At 53.7% G+C, this 16,928-nt stretch overlaps 1 protein-coding gene across 9 annotated transcripts in view; it reads left to right on the top strand.

The window, feature by feature from the left end:
- The first annotated feature begins 636 nt into the window (after nt 1–636).
- Nucleotides 637–16,928, top strand: part of ANO1 (anoctamin 1) — a 172,269-nt gene continuing 155,977 nt past the window's right edge. For 3 of the 9 annotated variants that reach the window (XM_070782481.1, XM_070782482.1, XM_070782483.1), the window contains exon 1: nt 637–899. In XM_070782481.1, the coding sequence (XP_070638582.1) occupies nt 842–899 (58 nt within the window). In that variant the 5' untranslated portion in view covers nt 637–841. The remainder of the gene's footprint in view (nt 900–16,928) is intronic. The other 6 variants (XM_070782484.1, XM_070782486.1, XM_070782485.1 and 3 more) reach the window with 3 other exon arrangements.

Below are 16,928 nucleotides of genomic sequence, written 5' to 3' on the forward strand. Positions count from 1 at the left end.
GGCTGGAATCCTCAAATAACAGGAGTTTTCTCCTATTTGGGAACAGTTCTCACCTTATTCAGATTCCCAAGTTCTGCATAGGTGAGGGTTCAAGTTCAAGCCAGGCACTTGCCCTGTAATCTCCCGATCGCCTTCGCTTCCCTGGGCTTCACTACCTCCCGCCTCTGACAAGTTGAGAGTGATGACTTGGGGTCCCGCTGCCTAGGAGAGGGGGTAGCGCGCTCTCCGCTGACGCCCCACGCTGCGCTGGTCTCTCTGGGTCGTTGCCTCCTCTCCGCCCCCGCCCCCACCGCAGTCAGCACCCCCTTCCCGGGGCCCTATCTGGGGGCCCGCTGAGCACAGCGGCTCAGGGCTCCACTGTTCACCCCGACTGATAAGCGGGTCAGACAGCCGGTGGAGACGCGCCCCTCAGAGCAGGAGGCCGGGGCGGGCGGGACCCGCGGCGGATCGCTGCCGTGGCTGCTGGTCTCCAGCGTCCCGCGCGCTCCCTCGGTGTCCGGTGGCCGCGGGGGCAGTCGCGCTGCGCACTGGGCGGGGCGAGGGCGGTGTCGGCAGGTAGCCCCGCGGGAGGCTGGGGGGCAGGGAGCGGGCCGGGACCCCCTGCTCAGAAAGCCGAGGGGGAGGAGCGGCTCGGCCGTGCGCGAGGGCGGCCAAGTTTGGCTCCGGCGCGCCGGCTTCGTGTCCTGCGTCTGGGGAGACAGAGGGGGACCGTCCCCTCCCGAGTTGGGCTCGGACCCCGGCGCCCGGAGCCGCTTCAGACCTCTAGGGGGGCTTTTGGTCGCCCCTCCTCTCCTGGATCCCGTGGTCCGGGGCGCACCGGAGCCGGGCAGTGAGCCGCGCCATGCTGGAGGACGACATCGGCCTCGAGGCATTGACCCCCAAGGAAGCCCCCGCAGCTGGTGAGTATCTAGGGCCGGCGCGAGGGGCGAGGGACCCGGGTGTGGCGGCAGCGGCATCGAGGTCTTTCGGGGACAGCGGCTTCCCAGGGACTGAGGGGCGTGCAGGGAGCAGGAGACAGAGACCCCTGTCTCCGGTGGCGGGGACGTCCCTCGCGAGCTTTTGGGTGGGGGTACTTTGTCGGCCTCGGGTCACTGAGGGCACTCACAGACACACTGACAGCGGACAGACAGACCGCGAGCTGGGCGGGGCTGGGGGCGGCCGCGGCCCCCTGGCCGGCATCGGCCAGCCGAGCGGTTTCCCATTCCCGGGACAGAATCGTCCAAGCCCTAGGCGGATGGAAGGTTTTCGGATGTTTTTACAGGCGCTATTAATACACATAATATTTCCGTGCTGTTCCGGAGATTTATTCGCGATATAAAGTAACTGCTATGACTTGAAGTCATAATGGAAACTGCGTGAAACTTGGAGGGGGAGACAAGTGAGACTTGGACGGCAGCTGGGAGGGGGAGTCCCTGACTTCCTCGGCCCCTCCCTGAACATAAATCACGACCCTGGCTATTTTTGTACCAATAATTTTAAAATAAATGACCCACGCCATGTTTCCTGGATGATTTTTTCCCCTCCCAGTTCAGAGGTTATTAAATAAACCTCAGAGAGGGACACTGACAAGGGGCTACAGCCTGCACTTGGCTTTAATTACGTAGCCGAATTCCAACCGGGAGCGCCCTGGTTGGTATGCTGTGCCCCGTGGTCAAAGCCACCTGCAACCAGGAGCCAGGAGCCGCTGAGGAGGAAGCCCTCCTCCTTGTTCCTTGGTCGCTTCTCCTTCCCCCAACCTTCACCTCTTCTAGGGGTGGGGGATGCCCATGGAGAAACTTATCCTGGTGTCTGCTTCTTAAACAGCCCCAACTGGACTTCTTTCTAGAAATGACACCATACCCATCAAAGTCTTTTCAGGAGGAACAGAGAAGGCACTGCCAGCCAGAGGGGGAAGGCCACACCTGGGAACGGGGAAGCTTGAGAAAGTCAGCCAGGAGGGCCTGGCTGTGCTGGCGCGAGGGGCCGCCTCCAGCTCCCTGTGGACATGATGCATTCATGAGTCCCAAACTCAGCATCTGTGAGCGGCTAAGCAAGCTCTTGCCTCCTGCTGGGCACCGAACTAAGCACTTCACATGTTCAACCCTCAGCCTAGCCCTGCAAGCTGGGAGCAGAATCATCCCCATTGTGCAGACAAAGAAGCCGAAACCACACAGCTACCTCACGGGGCTACCGAGACTGGAGCCCAGGGTGACACCTGGGTCCAGCTCCCATGAGATTTCTGGTCCTCCCTTACCCCCACCAGGCAGAATCACCCAGGGATGCAGCTGGAGCTGTAATTCCTGCACACAGGAATGTACTAGCTGGGGGGGGCTTGCTCTTTGGTTTTGAGAGCCTTTTAATTGGGGGGCGGGCCATATCTCTGACGTGAGGATCCGGGGGCTCTCAGGACGGTCTGATTCAGACGGGCTCCACCCCTAAAGCAGGCTTTCTGCTCCTTTCACCTGCGTCTCCGCTCTGTGTGATGGGCAGGGGTCTCGCCCCTCTTCTCCTGCTCTGGGCTTCAGCAGTGACAGGTCTAAGACCCTAGGACTACTGCTCCAACCTCCATTCCTGGGTTTGCCACCGGCACCCGCTTCTGCCACAGCCAGCATGCAAGAATGTGGGCGAACTCTGACAGCATCACCCTCCCTCTCTAGCTGTCTCAGTGAAGGCCCAGAGGCTGCACTCGCACGTGCGGGTCAATAGGAAGTAATAAAGCCGCAGAGGTGGAGGATGGAAAGAGGCCTTAGCTCCCTCCTTGTCTCCGCGCCAGGCGCTGAGGCCCTGACCGCAGACGTCCTCACGGCGGGTGCAGCTGTGGAGAACCCGATTCTGAATCCCAGCCTTGCTGCGTGCAGCTCTGTGACCTTGCTCAACCTACCCAACCTCTCTGTGCCTTAGCTGTCAACCTGGAGGGTTTGAGTCTACAGCCTTTTTTCTATTCCTGCTCTGCTGTGCCTGAGTACTGCCCCTCCCCTCTTCATCACCACACGCATCTGTCCACAGCCTCAGGTGTGACGTTCTACCCAGCGTCCTGAGACATCCCAGGACCAGCTCAGTCTTGTTTCCCTGCAACAGTCATTACAGATGCTACCTCCTTCTCGGCCTTCTTTTTAAGCTCCCTCGTTGTTTGTTAATAAGCTATTTATTCACAAGCCCATGGCCTGCACCTCCCACTAGGGCAGCTGGAGTTAGGGCGAGGTGGACACAGGCACCCCCCGCCCAGGACATGTCCGCCCAACTCACTCCTGCTCATCCCTCAAAACCCTGCCAGGATGTCCCCTCCTCTTGGAAACCAGCCCATGTGCCTCTCTCCACTGATGACACCCTGGGCATGGGGAGCAGGAAGGAGGGCTGGTGGGTAAAGATGGTTGTTGGTTGAGCAGTTCGCTGTGGGCCGGGCATCATCACAGTGAGTGAGGTGGACCCTGTTGTCTCCCCATTGGTGGATAAGAAAACCGAGGCATGGAGAGATTTCTGAAGGTCACAGAGCTGAGAAGCAGCAGATGCAAGGTGTGAACCCCAGGCAGCCTGGCTGTGGCTTGTCACCACACGCTGCTCCCCACTCAGAGAGGATGGGAGGGCTGGCCCCTGAAACTTTCACCTGCCTGTTCAGCAAACAGCTATGCAAGGCCTGCAGGGTGTCTAGTACTGCACCCTCTGGGCTTGGGACACAGCAGGGGACAAAGCAGACGCAGTCCTGGCCTTCGGAAAGCTTTTTGACCACATAGAAGAATTCGATATCTCATATGTTGGCTGGTGATGAGTCCATGAAGATAAGTCGAACAAAATAGGGGGCGATTTTCAAAAGGATGGCCATATGCTCGCTTGGGCAGCACATATACTAGAAAGGGTGGCCAGAGAAGCCCTCATCGGGAGGCAGCGCGGGACAGCACGCCTCAAAGAGGTGGAAGAAAGGCAAGCTGGGCAGAGGGAACAGCCAGTGCAAAGCCTTATGCCTGGAGTGCCCGAAACACGCCAGCTGGGCTCACGGAGTCCAAAGGGAGTGCGAGAGGCAGTCCAGATTGTCATGGGCCCCTGGAGCCTCTGGAAGGGTCTAGAGCGGATCTAGGTTTGGGCAGGATCCCCCTGGCTGCTTTGAAAGGGAAAGACGGGAAGGCTGAGGCGGGGAGGGCAGAAGCCAGTCCGGAGGCTCTTGCAGTAATCCAGGCGCAAGTCGCTGGTGACAAGCGGAGGGCAGTCTCCGGGTGTGTTTTGAGAGTAGAGTGGACAAGGATTGGCCACACATCACATGGAGGGTCTGAGAGTAAGAGAAAATTTAAAGAGCAGCTGGAACATTTTTGGATTGAGCAGGAGAAACAGGTGTGGGTTAGGGTAGGTGAGGGGCTCACCTTTTGGGGTTTTTTTAGTTGACATTAAACAGAGATAACATTTTCATCATTTTTAAGCATACAAATCAGTGGCATTCAAGTCCTTTTCGAATGTTGTGCAGCCATCACCACTATCTATTTCTAAAACTCTTCTTATCATCCCCAAACAGAACCTGTGTGCTCATTAGGCAATAACTCTCCATTTTCCTCCCCCACCGCCAGGCCAGGGTAACATCTCCCCTACTTTCTGTCTCTATGAATTTGACTATCCTAGGTACTTCAGAGGAGCGAAGTCACACAGTATCTGTTCTTCTGTGTCTGGCATATTGCATTTTACACGCTTTCAAGGTTCAAGGTATCAGAATTTCATTCCCTTCTATGACTGAATAACACTCCATCGAATGTGAGACCACATATTTCTTATCCATTCATTCAATGGACACTTGAGTTATTTCCCCCTTTTGGCTATTGTGGTTAAAGCTGCAACAAAAAATTGCATTCAAGTGTCTGTTTGAGTCCGTGTGTGTGGATGCTAAGTCGCTTCAGTAGTATCTGACTCTTTGCGACCCCGTGGACTGTAGCCCGCCAGGCTCCTCTGTCCATGGGGTCCTCCAGGAAGAATATTGGAGTGGGTTGCCATGCCCTCTTCCAGGGGATCTTTCTGACCCAGGGACTGAAGCCAGGTCTCCTGCATTGCAGGCAGGTCTTCTAGTATCTGAGCCACCAGGGAAGCCCACATAGCCTTTGTTTATCTGTTAATCTCTTCGCCCAGTTTTTAGGGGTTGTTTGTGTTCTTGTTGTTGAATTGTAGGAGCTCTTTATATGTTCTGGATATTACACCGTTGCCATTGTAAGGCATGCAGATGTTTGCGCTCCTCCTCCAGCTGGCCTTTTCCCTCCCTGGATCTTGTCCTCTGACACTTCACACACAGTGAGTGTCTCTTCTGTGCTGTCCTGTCACTCATGGAGGAAGCTGCCTGGTACCTGCAGTTTGACGCATGATTCAACTTAGAGGCAGATGATGCTCCGTTTGGGGGCCGTTTACAGTGCCGGGAGCTGGAGATACAGGATAGCCGTGGTCCTGCTGCCATGAAGTTTACAGCCTGAGTTGATTTATGTTGTGATGTTCATTATGGAAGGGCCCTGATTCGGGCTAAGTAAGCCCTGTGTGCTGAGGACCCATCCACCCAGCTGTCCCACCACCTGCCTCACCTGAGCTGTCCCTTCCATCAGACACACGACGGGTTGCATGGATCACGTCTGCCTCACTTGATGGGTCCATGCTGTAGCCCCAGCACAGGGCTTGGCAGAGGGAATGGAGGATAACTGACGGTTCCTGTCCGCTCATCCTGTTTTAGGCACTGTTCCAAGCCCTTTTCGTGCATCATTTCCTTTAATATTCACTTGATGAGTTGGTAACGCATTAGTAATATCACGAGCCCCTTGTGACAGATGAGGAAACCAAGGCACAGAGACACCAAGTAACATGCCCAGGCTCACACCGCCGAGGGCGCCCTGGGGATCAGTCAGCGTGGCTGGAGGTGGGCGGATCCTGAGACTCAGGTCAGCGCTGGGGCCGCTGGACGAGGATTCAATCTGGGTCCCCAGCTCCAGACATGGGGTCCTCTGCAACTTGCTAACGCCTCCCCAGCCCTCTGACCGGGAGGCAGTCCTTGGGGTTGGGGGGTGGGGCCCTGCTGCTGCTGGAACCCCCACAGGGAGCCAGGTGTCTCTCGCCAGCTCTTCCTCTCCCGAGCCTGGCTTTGCCTGGCGTGGGCGCCCCCAGCAGCCGGCAGGGCCCTCCGCCTCCAGAGCCAGGCACACGTGTCAGGGTTTTCACGCTGCGTAATGAAGTATCAAAAGCTTTCCGACCTTCAGAAATCCATTTGACCACGGTCACGTGGCCACTGGGTAGACAAATTACTAGTTTCATGCATTCGGCCCTCGGAGGGCCTGTGTGTGATGTCTTGCCTGGTAAGCCAGGCTGCTCGTTTGCAACCCAGGGGTCCCCTCACCCACCTAGGGGGCTTGCACCTCAATGCAGCCCCACTGGGCTCCGGGTTCCCACATGCACAGAGGAACCCCCCAGGCGCCACCCCCGCCGGGCAGCCGAAAGCTCCTCCCTCCGGCTGCCCCCCTGTTTGCCTCTGGGCGTGGAGGGCAAACATTCCCCTTGACACCCAAGATTTAATCCTTTCCTTTTCACACTAAACCGGAATGATTGCTGCCCACGTACGGCCTCGGGCGTATAATGACTTTTTAATGCATTTACATGGCACTTCGCTGGAGAAGTCTGAACGCACTGTTTGGGATGGAAATGGAGCTACTGATGTGAGCTGTTAGAATAAGGCATAATTGAGCATATTTTTTATTACATTGTTTCCTGGTCAGAGAACAGCTGGGGACTGGGGGTTCCAGGGGAAGGAGAGTGAGTGAAAGCCCCGGTCTGTCCACGGGTTCCCACTGCAAACTCTCTTGTTGAGGACGTCGGGCTCCGGGCTGGAGTGGGGCCCGCAGAGCATTCCTTCCTAACCCCAGCCCTGTCCTCAGTCCAGGAGGCTCAGATCGCTCCCACCGGCTCTGCGTGGTGCTGTCACGCTTCTGCTTGGCCCCCCCTCCCACTCTCCCTTTACCTGGTCCGGTTGATACCAGTTCCCAAACACCCCTCAAAGCCTCCCCAGCTCCCCGTGTCTGTGCTACCCACTCCTCAATTCCCCTGTTGCCTCCAGGCTGGCCCCCTCCTCCCCACTACGCTGGACCCCGCCAGCCCTCACCTGGCCCACAGGTGAAGCCCACCTGCCTCTCAGGGTTCCCTCTCGTCCCCAGCCCTTCCCCTCGCTGTTCAACCTCACTGACCTTCTGGTCCTTCATCCCTTCTTTTCTGCTCCCTGGGCTCTTGGCCATTTCTCCCTCCAAGCTCCATCACCTCCTCCTGGAGGCTTTTCTTGACTCCGATGGCCAGCGGCGTCTCAGCACCTCTCCCCGACTACTTACAGTCATCCCTGTACCCGCTGCTAGGGGTATTCTATTAGCGTGGCTCTCCCAGCACTCTGCAGAGTTCCAGAAGGCCAGGCCTGAGCTGGTTTTTGCCAGTTTGGTTTTACACACCCTCTGTTTGTCCTTAAACCCCTAAGACCAGAACTTGGAGGAGGCTGGGAGTGGGCAGGTGCCCGGACCAGCTCAGGACTCCTTTGCACAGGGTTTGTGGTCTCAGATGACCTCCTGGGAGTTAGGTGTATTTCATTTGTGTGCTATATGAAAAAGGAGTGATTTTAAGCAAAAAATACTCCACTGTGGATATTGGTATAGCATGGGAAGATTTCCCTTCAATAATTTTATTAATGTATTTGATTTTGGCTCTGCTGGGTCTTTGATGCTGCACGAGCTTCTCTCTAGTTGAGGTGCACAGGTTTCTCTTTGCGGCGGCGCCTCTTGTTGCAGAGCTCGGGCTCTGGGGCATGTGAGTTGCAGTCTTTGCGGCTCCCAGGCTCTAGAGCACAGGCTCAATGGTTGTGGCGCACAGGCTTAGCTGCTTCAAGCATGTGGGATCTTCCTTGACCAGGGATCGAACCTGCATCTCCTGCATCGCAGGTGGATTCTTTACCACTGAACCACCACGGAAGCCCCGGGAAGGTTTCCCCTTAATTGATAGGTAGCTAGATGATAGATAGATACATATAGTTAGGCAGATGATACAGAGATGGCTTACATAATGTGTTTTGTATAACACATACAATCTCTTTATATTGTGCTGTTCAGTCAGTTCCCTGGTGGTTCAGACAGTAAAGAGTCTCCCTGCAACGTGGGAGACCCGGGTTTGATCCCTGGGTCGGGAAGATCCCCGGAGAAGGAAATGGCAACTCACTCCAGTATTCTTGCCTGGGAAATCCCATGGACGGAGGAGTCTGGTGGGCTACAGTCCATGGGGTTGCAAAGAGTCGGACACGACTGAGCGACTTCACTTTCTTTCTATTCAGTCATTAAGTTGTGCCCGGCTCTTTGTGACACCATGGACTGCAGCGCCCCAGGCTTCCTTGTCCTTCACCATCTCTTGGAGTTTGCATTGAGTTGGTGATGCTATAGACTTTATTTATTTTTTAAAATATTTCTTTATTTGGGTGCACAGGGTCTTAGTTTTGGCACATGAGATCTTCACTCTTCATTGCAGGATGTAGGATCTTTAGTTGCAACATGTGGGTCTAGTTCCCTGACTGGGGAATCAAACCCAGGCCTCCTGCATTGGGAGCACAGAGTCTTAGCCACTGGAACACCAGTGAAATCCCCTGGGCTGTAGACTTTAGATCGTAGCCATCAACTTGTGAAACCATCTTGAGCTGAGTTTACTGCACTTTATCATATGCGGACTCTTTCTTAATTCGTATTTTAACATCAGCATGCCTTACACCACTGACAGCTGGTTGTGGTTATAAATTAAACAATATGTGACTAAGAATACAAACAATTTAAACCTCTCGCTCGGCCAAAGCTCTGAGAGTTGTTAGAAGTGTCCAGCTGAGCCATAAATTGAGTCTTGACCTCAGCTGACCGCCTCATTCACACACAGAGGCTCTCCAACTTCCATCTCAAAGGGGAAATCTTTAACTAATTATGTCTTTGATTTTAATAAATAGTCATCGGAACAGGTGTTCTTCTGCCCTTAAAGAGGTTAACAAATGCCCTGGATCCCCTCCAGAGACCCTGGAATGAGAAAGCCAGGAAACAGGGACTCAGAGAGGTTGCGTGATATTCCTGAAGTCACGCAGCAGTTTGGTGACAGAGGTGGGGCCAGAGCTCCTGTTAGCTTACTCCAAGTCCAGTGCTGTCTCCCCTCTTCCCAAACCTAAGGAGGAGGTTAGAGTCGACAGATAATTAGCCTTGGAAGTCCCTTCGGGAGGCTGCAGTGCGGACCAGCCTTTAAGAAAGGCCTGGCGTCCCCTGTGTCTCTGGCCGCTTTGGAAGGGACACCATGTCTTTGGCTGGTGCTGGGTGAAGTCCAGGCTCTACGATGCAGCGACTCTGGAGAATGCGCTGGGCTCCTCTGGGGCTGGGGTCCTGGGGGTGGGTGATGCCCACGCGCTGAAAGGCACGAGGGCACGAGAGCTGAACAAAGAACAGCGGGTTCACCTCCCTGGACTCGGGCTCCCTGGGAGGCGGGTGGTGGGTGGAACGGCCTGCAGTGTTTGAATGTTTGCTCTTATCGCTGTTCTTTCGGGCGGGGAGGGAGGAGGGGATAGCCATCGCGGTTGCGAACCCAGCAGGAGAGTGGGGATGGCCCCCACATTCTGCTGCTTCACATTCTACCCTTGATCCTGCCTTTTGGAAAAAACACTCTCCTCTGTCCTCCCGTCCCTCAAACAAAAGATTATCGCCAGTTTAAGGACTTCCCTGGCGGCTCAGCAGTAAAGAATCCGCCTGCAAAGCAGGAGCTGCTGGAGACACAGGTTCCATCCCTGGGTCGGGAAGATCCCCTGGAGGAGGAAATGGTAGTCCACTCCAGTATTCTTGCCTAGAGAATCCCATGGACAGAGGGCTCTGATGGGCTACAGTCCACGGGATCGCAAAGAGTCGGACACAATTTAGCGACTAAACGGCAACAACAAGTGCACACAGTAAGATGCCCGGATCTCAGGTGCTGTTGGTTCTAACAGAGCTTCCCACACCTGTGTGACCCGTGCCCGTTAAGCAGGGCTTCCCTGGTGGTCCAGTGGTTAAGAGTTTGCCTTTCAATGCAGGCGACGCAGGTTTAGTCTCTGGTGGGGGAACTGGGCTTCCACTTGCCGCAGGACAGCTAAGCCTGCCTGCCACCACAACTAAGACTCAAGGCAGTGAAATTAAAATAAAAAACACACGAAATATTCCTATTGCCCCCAGACAGTGACCTCACACTCGTCTCCCATCAACCGCCCATCCCACCCCGACCGTGGACGAATTCTGCCTGTTCTAAACTTCTTATAGATGAGCGCACAGGGTGAGAACACCCCCACGTCCAGTTTTGTGCAGGGCAGTAGCAGTTCTGCTGCTGGGTCCGTCATATCGTGTGGATGGACCGAAGGCTACTGTCCATCCTCCTAGAAAGATTGGTTGTTTCCAGTTTGAAGCCTTTACGAATGGAGCTTCAAGGAACACTGCTTTTTATGGTCATGTTTTCATTTCTCCAATAAACGCCTCCAGCTGAAATACAGGGGTCATAAGATAAAAGTGTGTTTAACTATTTAAGAAACTGCCGGGGTTGTTTCGTCACTCAGTAGTGTCCAACTCTTTGCAACCCCATGGACTATATTGCCCGCCAGGCTCCTCTGTCCATAGGATTCTCCAGGCAAAAATACTGGAGTGAGTTGCCATTCCCTTCTCCAGGGGATCTATCTGCCCGACCCAGGGATGCAACCCAGGTCTTCTGCATTGCAGGCAAATTCTTTACTGTCTGAGCCACCAGGAAAGCCTAAGATGGGAAGCACCAGGGAAGCAAGAAAATGCCAGCTGGTTGGCTAGACTGCTTCCCTTTTTCCATCCCCCCAAGCAGGGTCTGAGAACTGTGATTGGATCTGATTTATTGGACTGACTTACTATCTGCCCAAACTCTGGGAGATGGTGAAGGGCAGGGAAGCCTGGCGTGCTGGAGTCCATGGGGTCACAAAGAGTCGGACAAGACTTAGCAACTGAACAGCACCTATCTGCCCCTCCTCCTCCACTGATGTAAATGCCGGGTGGTCCAGGAGAGTGTCTCTTGTGTGTCCTGAATCCTCAGCACGCCCGCAGTGCCAGCGTATAGTCGGTGCTCAGTAAACCTTTGCCGAATGCACGCGTTCCCACTTCTTCTCTGCTGCTGGTTGCCCAGGACCCGTGTGGCTCACTGAGGATCAAGTGGACCCGAGTCCCCATCTTTTTGTGAAAGAATCTGAGTGAGGGCACTCCCACGTCCACTGGAGACACCTGGGGGGGGGGGGTGTCTGATAACAGTGCGAAGGGTTTCCTCAAGGACAGAGGGCAGGGAGCCCCAAGTGTCCTGCATACAGCGTAGCCCCATTGTTGTGTTCTGAAAAGGCCCAGGGGCCGGGTGTAACCAGACGCGCACCTCTGCTGGAGCGAAGTCTCAGGAAGGCACTTAACAGGGAACTCCCGGCAGGCTCTCCACAACTGAGCCTTTGTAACTGTAGCCCAGCCCAGGCAGGCTGGACGGGGATATTCAGTGGGGTCAGAGCAACGCACAATGAGCCCTTGGAGAGAAAGTGGACAGCACAAGCCGCTTGAAGTCCCATTTGTGTGTTTGGGCTAGACTTGGAAGAAGAAAATGAAACGTGCACCGTTCCTGGGGGAAAGCTTATATCAGTGTTTTCTCAGGAGAGAGGCTTGCTTCCCAAGAACCCAGAATCAGATCAGGTGATTGACGAGCTTCTTCAGAGAAAGGACCCAGTAAGCACATGAAAAGGCCCGCAAGTTCATTAGTCATCAGGAAGTGCAAAGTGAAACCACAACTCGATACCATCCTACGCCCACCAGAGGGGCTAAAATGCAAAACACAGACGATGCCAAGCTCAGGCCAGAGCACGGGGCCACGGCGCTCTCACAGGCTGCCCACGGGGGTGGGAGCTGATGCCGGAATCTTGAGAGCTGCGAGTCACTGAACCAGGCAGACTTGCTGCTCTACCCTTGAGACGCCCGGCCTTGGTCGTCTAGAGACACACATGCAGATTCTTTGCAGCAGTGCACACCACGGCCCCCAAATGGGACCCCCTGGATGCCTACCAACTCTGGGCCAGATACTTACACATGGTCCCTTCCAACCCCTGAGCCCTCTATAGCCCGAGGTGAACTGCTCACAGCTACTCCTAACATCGGTGAGGAATCACCAAGGTTGCGATGAACAAAGGATGCTGGACTTGAACAAAGGGGACACACGCTGTGGGATCCTGTTTGTAGAACAAGCAGGATGGCGTCTGACCTGTTATAGAACATACAACAGCGAAATGCATCTGAGCAGACAAGAATCGGGGCAGTGGTTTCCCCTTGGGGGTCAGGAAGGGGGCTCCTGGGTGCTGGCCGCGTGCGAGTTCTTCGTTACCAAAAAGGCATCGTGTGTACCTGTCTCTGGCATGTGTGTGATGCTCCTGTGAGATGGTTTTAAGACATCAGGAGAGGGCAGTGCTGGAACCCACCCCTGCTTCAAGCTGCCTCAGCATTCTCGCTGACCATGTAATCCCACTGTGGAATTATGCATGGCATGGCTTCTCTCTACATGGGGTATCCTGTGTTGAGCTTGCCGCCAATCCCTACACAAGGGTGAGAGATCAACGGCAGGGCAGTTAGGACAGATTTCAGGCAGCTTCTGGGGGCTTCTCCTGCAGAGGTTCATAGAAGAGCCTTGGTCAGAGACCGGCTTCTCAGGTACAACGCCTGTCTCAGAAACCCAAGCTCACTCCTTATCAAGCAAAGAGTTGGCACACATTTTAAGTAGGGTATCCAGTAAACTAAGAGGTCTATCCTAGTGGGATCTTAGAACGGAGAATGCGGTGCCAGAGCCTTGAGTCCATGAGAGAGAATAAGTCAACGTGGATGAACTCACCTCTCAGAGCCACCATAAGAAATATATTAGTCAGCTTGCACTGTATAACAAACAACTTCAGAACCTAGTGGCTTGAAATAATGCATATTTATTATTTCAGGTCCTTTCGGTGGGGTCAGAAATTCAGAAATGGCTTAGCTGAGCGATTCTGGCTTGGGAGTCCCTCAGGAGGTTATCGTCAAGATGTCATCCAGGGCTGCAGGTATCTGAAGGTTGTCCTGGGGCTGGAAGATCAGCCTCCAAGCGGAGCCTCGGCTCCGCACCACAGGGACATCTCCTCAGGCTACGTGAGCGTCCTCACAGCATGGCGGCAGGCTTCACCGGGGGCAGGAGGTCCAAGAGAGAGTGAGGAGGAGTCTGAAATGCCTCTGACAGTCTGCTCTCAGGAGTAACATGCTGTCATTTCTGCCTTATTCTATTCATTCGAAGCGAGACACTAAGCTCCGTCCATACTTAAGGGGAGGGAGATTGGGCTCCCTTCTGAGCATAGGAACACCCCAAAACTTGAGGACGTAACTTAAAACCACCACAGCAAAACCCCAGGGACAGCAGTATTCTGGGAGCTTCTTTTGGCTTAGACTCTATGACCAACTACGGGATGGTACCAACTGTATCTAGCCCCCCTCCCCCTCCCGAGTCAGAAAGTGGCCTCAGCTGGCTGTGTCTACGGGGCCTAAGACCTCTGGGTGTCAGCCACCGTGTCCTCACCCTGGAGATCACACTCATTCTCCTCTAAGCATCACACGCCCGGAACCCAGCGTCCTGAGCAGCCCAGGGACCACACGCATCCTCGCCCACGAGTTGTCTGCAGCACCAGTTTTTAGATACTCATTTATTTGGCCACGCTGGGTCTTAGCTGCATCGTGCTGGGTTTTTTAGCTGCAGCACGTGGATCTTTAGTCGTGACATGTGGAATCTAATTCCCTGAGCAGGGATCAAACCTGGGCCCTTTGCATTGGGAACATGGGGTCTTAGCCACAGGAGCATCAGGGAAATCCCAGTAGCATCATGTTTTGAAGCAATAAGACAAAACGAGCCTTTGATTTTACAAAGTCTCAGCCAACTCTGACAAAGAGTGCCTGGTCACATTTGCTGAGTTTTTGGCAACTCGGCAGCATGTTGAAAAATTGGGCCCAATCACACGTACAGGCTCATTCTGTGATTTCCAGGACACAACAGCAACCCTCAGTTCATGCTCAACAGGCCAAAAGAGAGCGGCCACTGTGGTATCCACTGTTGCAAGGTGAACCGCCCAGAACAGTGGCTGCAAACGGCCACCCGCTATCTCTCATCAGGCTGTGCGTCGGGGGGCTGACTGGGGCCAGATGTGTGGTCAGTCTCCAGTGGGGACACTCCTGCATCCACAGTCAGCTGGTGGGTCAGCTGAGCTTGGCTGCTCAAGAGTAGCTGCGGTTCACGATGGACAAGCTGGCAGTTAGCTGGGATGGTGATGGGAGTCTCATGCTCCAGCAGGCTGGCCTGGGCTTGTTCACAGGCAGTGGCCAGATCCAGGACAGAATGCAGTGCTCTCAAGGCCCCGTGAGGCTTGTCACTTTGCCTCTTTCTGTTGGCCAAACCAAGTCACAAGGCCAGCCCAGAAGCTGCAGAGACACACCCTGCCTCTTGACGGGAAGCGTTGCAAAGTAGTGTGGCAACAGGGGCAGCTACTGGCCGGGGCAGGAGAATCATGGCCTCCTACAATCCACTACATGTGTGGTCTTCTTGACTTGCTGCTGAAGAAGACGTTGGGTAGAACTCAACATCTTCCCGCTGTTGTTGTTATTGCTCTCTTGCTAAGTCGTGTCTTACTCTTTGCAACCCCATGAACTGCAGAACCCCAGGCTTCCCTGTCCTTCACCACCTCCCAGAGTTTGCTCAAGCTCATGTCCATTGAGTCGGTGATGCCATCCAACCATCTCATCCTCTGTTGCCCACTTCTTTGGATAGAACTCAACATCTTCCCACTTGACCAGACCCTTTACCAACTGAGCTGTGAGGGAAGCCCATCTTCCCACTAAAAACTCTTAAAAAACCAAAAAGCACAGCTTTGAAACAGGGTTAGGAACATCTATTTCAAGCTAAGAGCCAAAATCACACTGAATAGTGATGTGTTACAAGTGGTTTCATTAAAATCAGGTACAAGTCAAGGATGCTGTGATCACCTCTGTCAATTATCAATGGCCTGAAACTTCTAGACTGTGCTATCAGACAAGAAAATTCAATAATAATTGTGGTTGTCAAAAGAGGGAAATGAAACGGCCACTTACTGAAGACGATATGATGGCCTACCTGAAAAACCCAAAGTATCAGCTGAAACATGGCGATAATCAGAAGGACAGCTCTGTCAGGGAGTCAGATGCTGACAACTCTCCAGAGCTACTGTGTGGCCAAAAGAACCAGTGTAACTGCTGGAAATTGCAGTGGAGAAAGGATGCAATCCAAGAGCAGGTGGGGGGAGTGGATAGAAATACCCTGTGAATAAACTTAAAAGGGTAAAATACCAATAGGCACAAAAATGTAAAGTTCTCCTGAGGAACAAAGGAAGGGAGGGATGGGGGAGGGAAGTTTGTATAAATGGATGGATGGATAAAAGAATAGACGGATGATTAATGAGTGGATGGGTGGATGGATGGGTGGGTGGTTGGACAGATGGATGGATTGATGGACAGATGGATCAAGGATGGATGGATGGGTGGATGAGTGGGTTAGTGAGTAGACAGATGGATGGACAGATGGCTGGCTGGCTGGATCAACAGGGAGATGGATAGATGGGTGGATAGATGAATGGATGGAGTAGTGAGTGGATGAGTGGATAGATGGATTAGTGAGTGGATGGATGGATGGACAGATGGCTGGCTGGATGGGTGGATGAACAGAGGATGGAGTAATAAAACAGATGTTTACACTCCAATTCTAAAATCATATTCTATGTAATTGATTGAGTAGGAGCTGGGCAATGATTGTTTCCTCCAGAATTCTACGTAATTGATTGAGTAGGAGCTGGACAATGATTGTTTCCTCCAGAACAGTGACACGTGTTTGGAAATGGCCTAAATGCTCATCAGTGAGGGGTGAGGTACAATCTGTGGACACCCCACAAGGAGCAGCCCTCCCACTCCCCCCCTGCCACCTTCCCCATCCCCAGGAGCTCATCAGGGGTTCTGCCCATGCCGCCCACCCCACCCGACAGCCACGCAGGTCCTCCCGGGGTCTCCTCATCACACAGAGTTATCCTCAGCCCCCCATCTCGCTCAGCTTTGTCTCCTTGAGGGCAGGGTATGTTCCTGCCTCTTCAGCCAGAAATTTGTTGAGTGTCTTGTCTGTGCTGGGTGTGGGATTTATAGGGGTAAGTAAAACGGATGTGGTCTGGAGCACAGTTAAGTGACAAGAGAGGAAAAGGAGCATATTATAAAATGCTATCCCTCTTATCAATAAATACAACACTGAGATGGATGGAGCATCGATTATATGCCAGATGCTGTGTGCGCCCCTTACCAAGCAGGTGCTGCCACCTCCTGATTCACAGAGGAGGCGACGGGGACGGTCACGCGGTCAGGAAGTGCTGAGGGCAGGTTCACACCCATGCGGGGGGGACCGTGCACTTTGCTGAGCTCCAGCCACCTCTGCGGTGGCTGCGACAGGAATAACGCCTGTCCAGATGTCGTGTAGCATCCTCTGAGACGTAAGGCTTGTCACAGGCTTCTCCTTCTTCGTTAGTTTCTTAAAATATATCATGGAAAGACAGGACTATCCTTTTGGTGACTTCCCTGGTTTCTTTTAAACCTAGGAAATAATGTTTCAGTGCTCCTGGGAGAGGGCTACCATTTGGTCCCAAGGGAGGCCGACTTTATCAGCAAGGCTGTGAATGGCCCTTGACTTGCGGAATCAGAATTAGTAGGAAAAAATTCTCACTGTGAGTGCCTTATGGTTGTCGCCACTGGTTAGGGAGCATCTCTTTTGTCTTCAGAACCCTAGCATGGGTTTCTTATCTAGTTTACTCCTCAGAGTGTCCCTGAAAGGCAGAGATCATTTCTACACTGAAACTGCAGTTCAGAAAG

The sequence above is a fragment of the Bos indicus genome, chromosome 29 (assembly GCF_029378745.1).
Source record: "Bos indicus isolate NIAB-ARS_2022 breed Sahiwal x Tharparkar chromosome 29, NIAB-ARS_B.indTharparkar_mat_pri_1.0, whole genome shotgun sequence".
Taxonomy (NCBI): Eukaryota; Metazoa; Chordata; class Mammalia; order Artiodactyla; family Bovidae; genus Bos; species Bos indicus.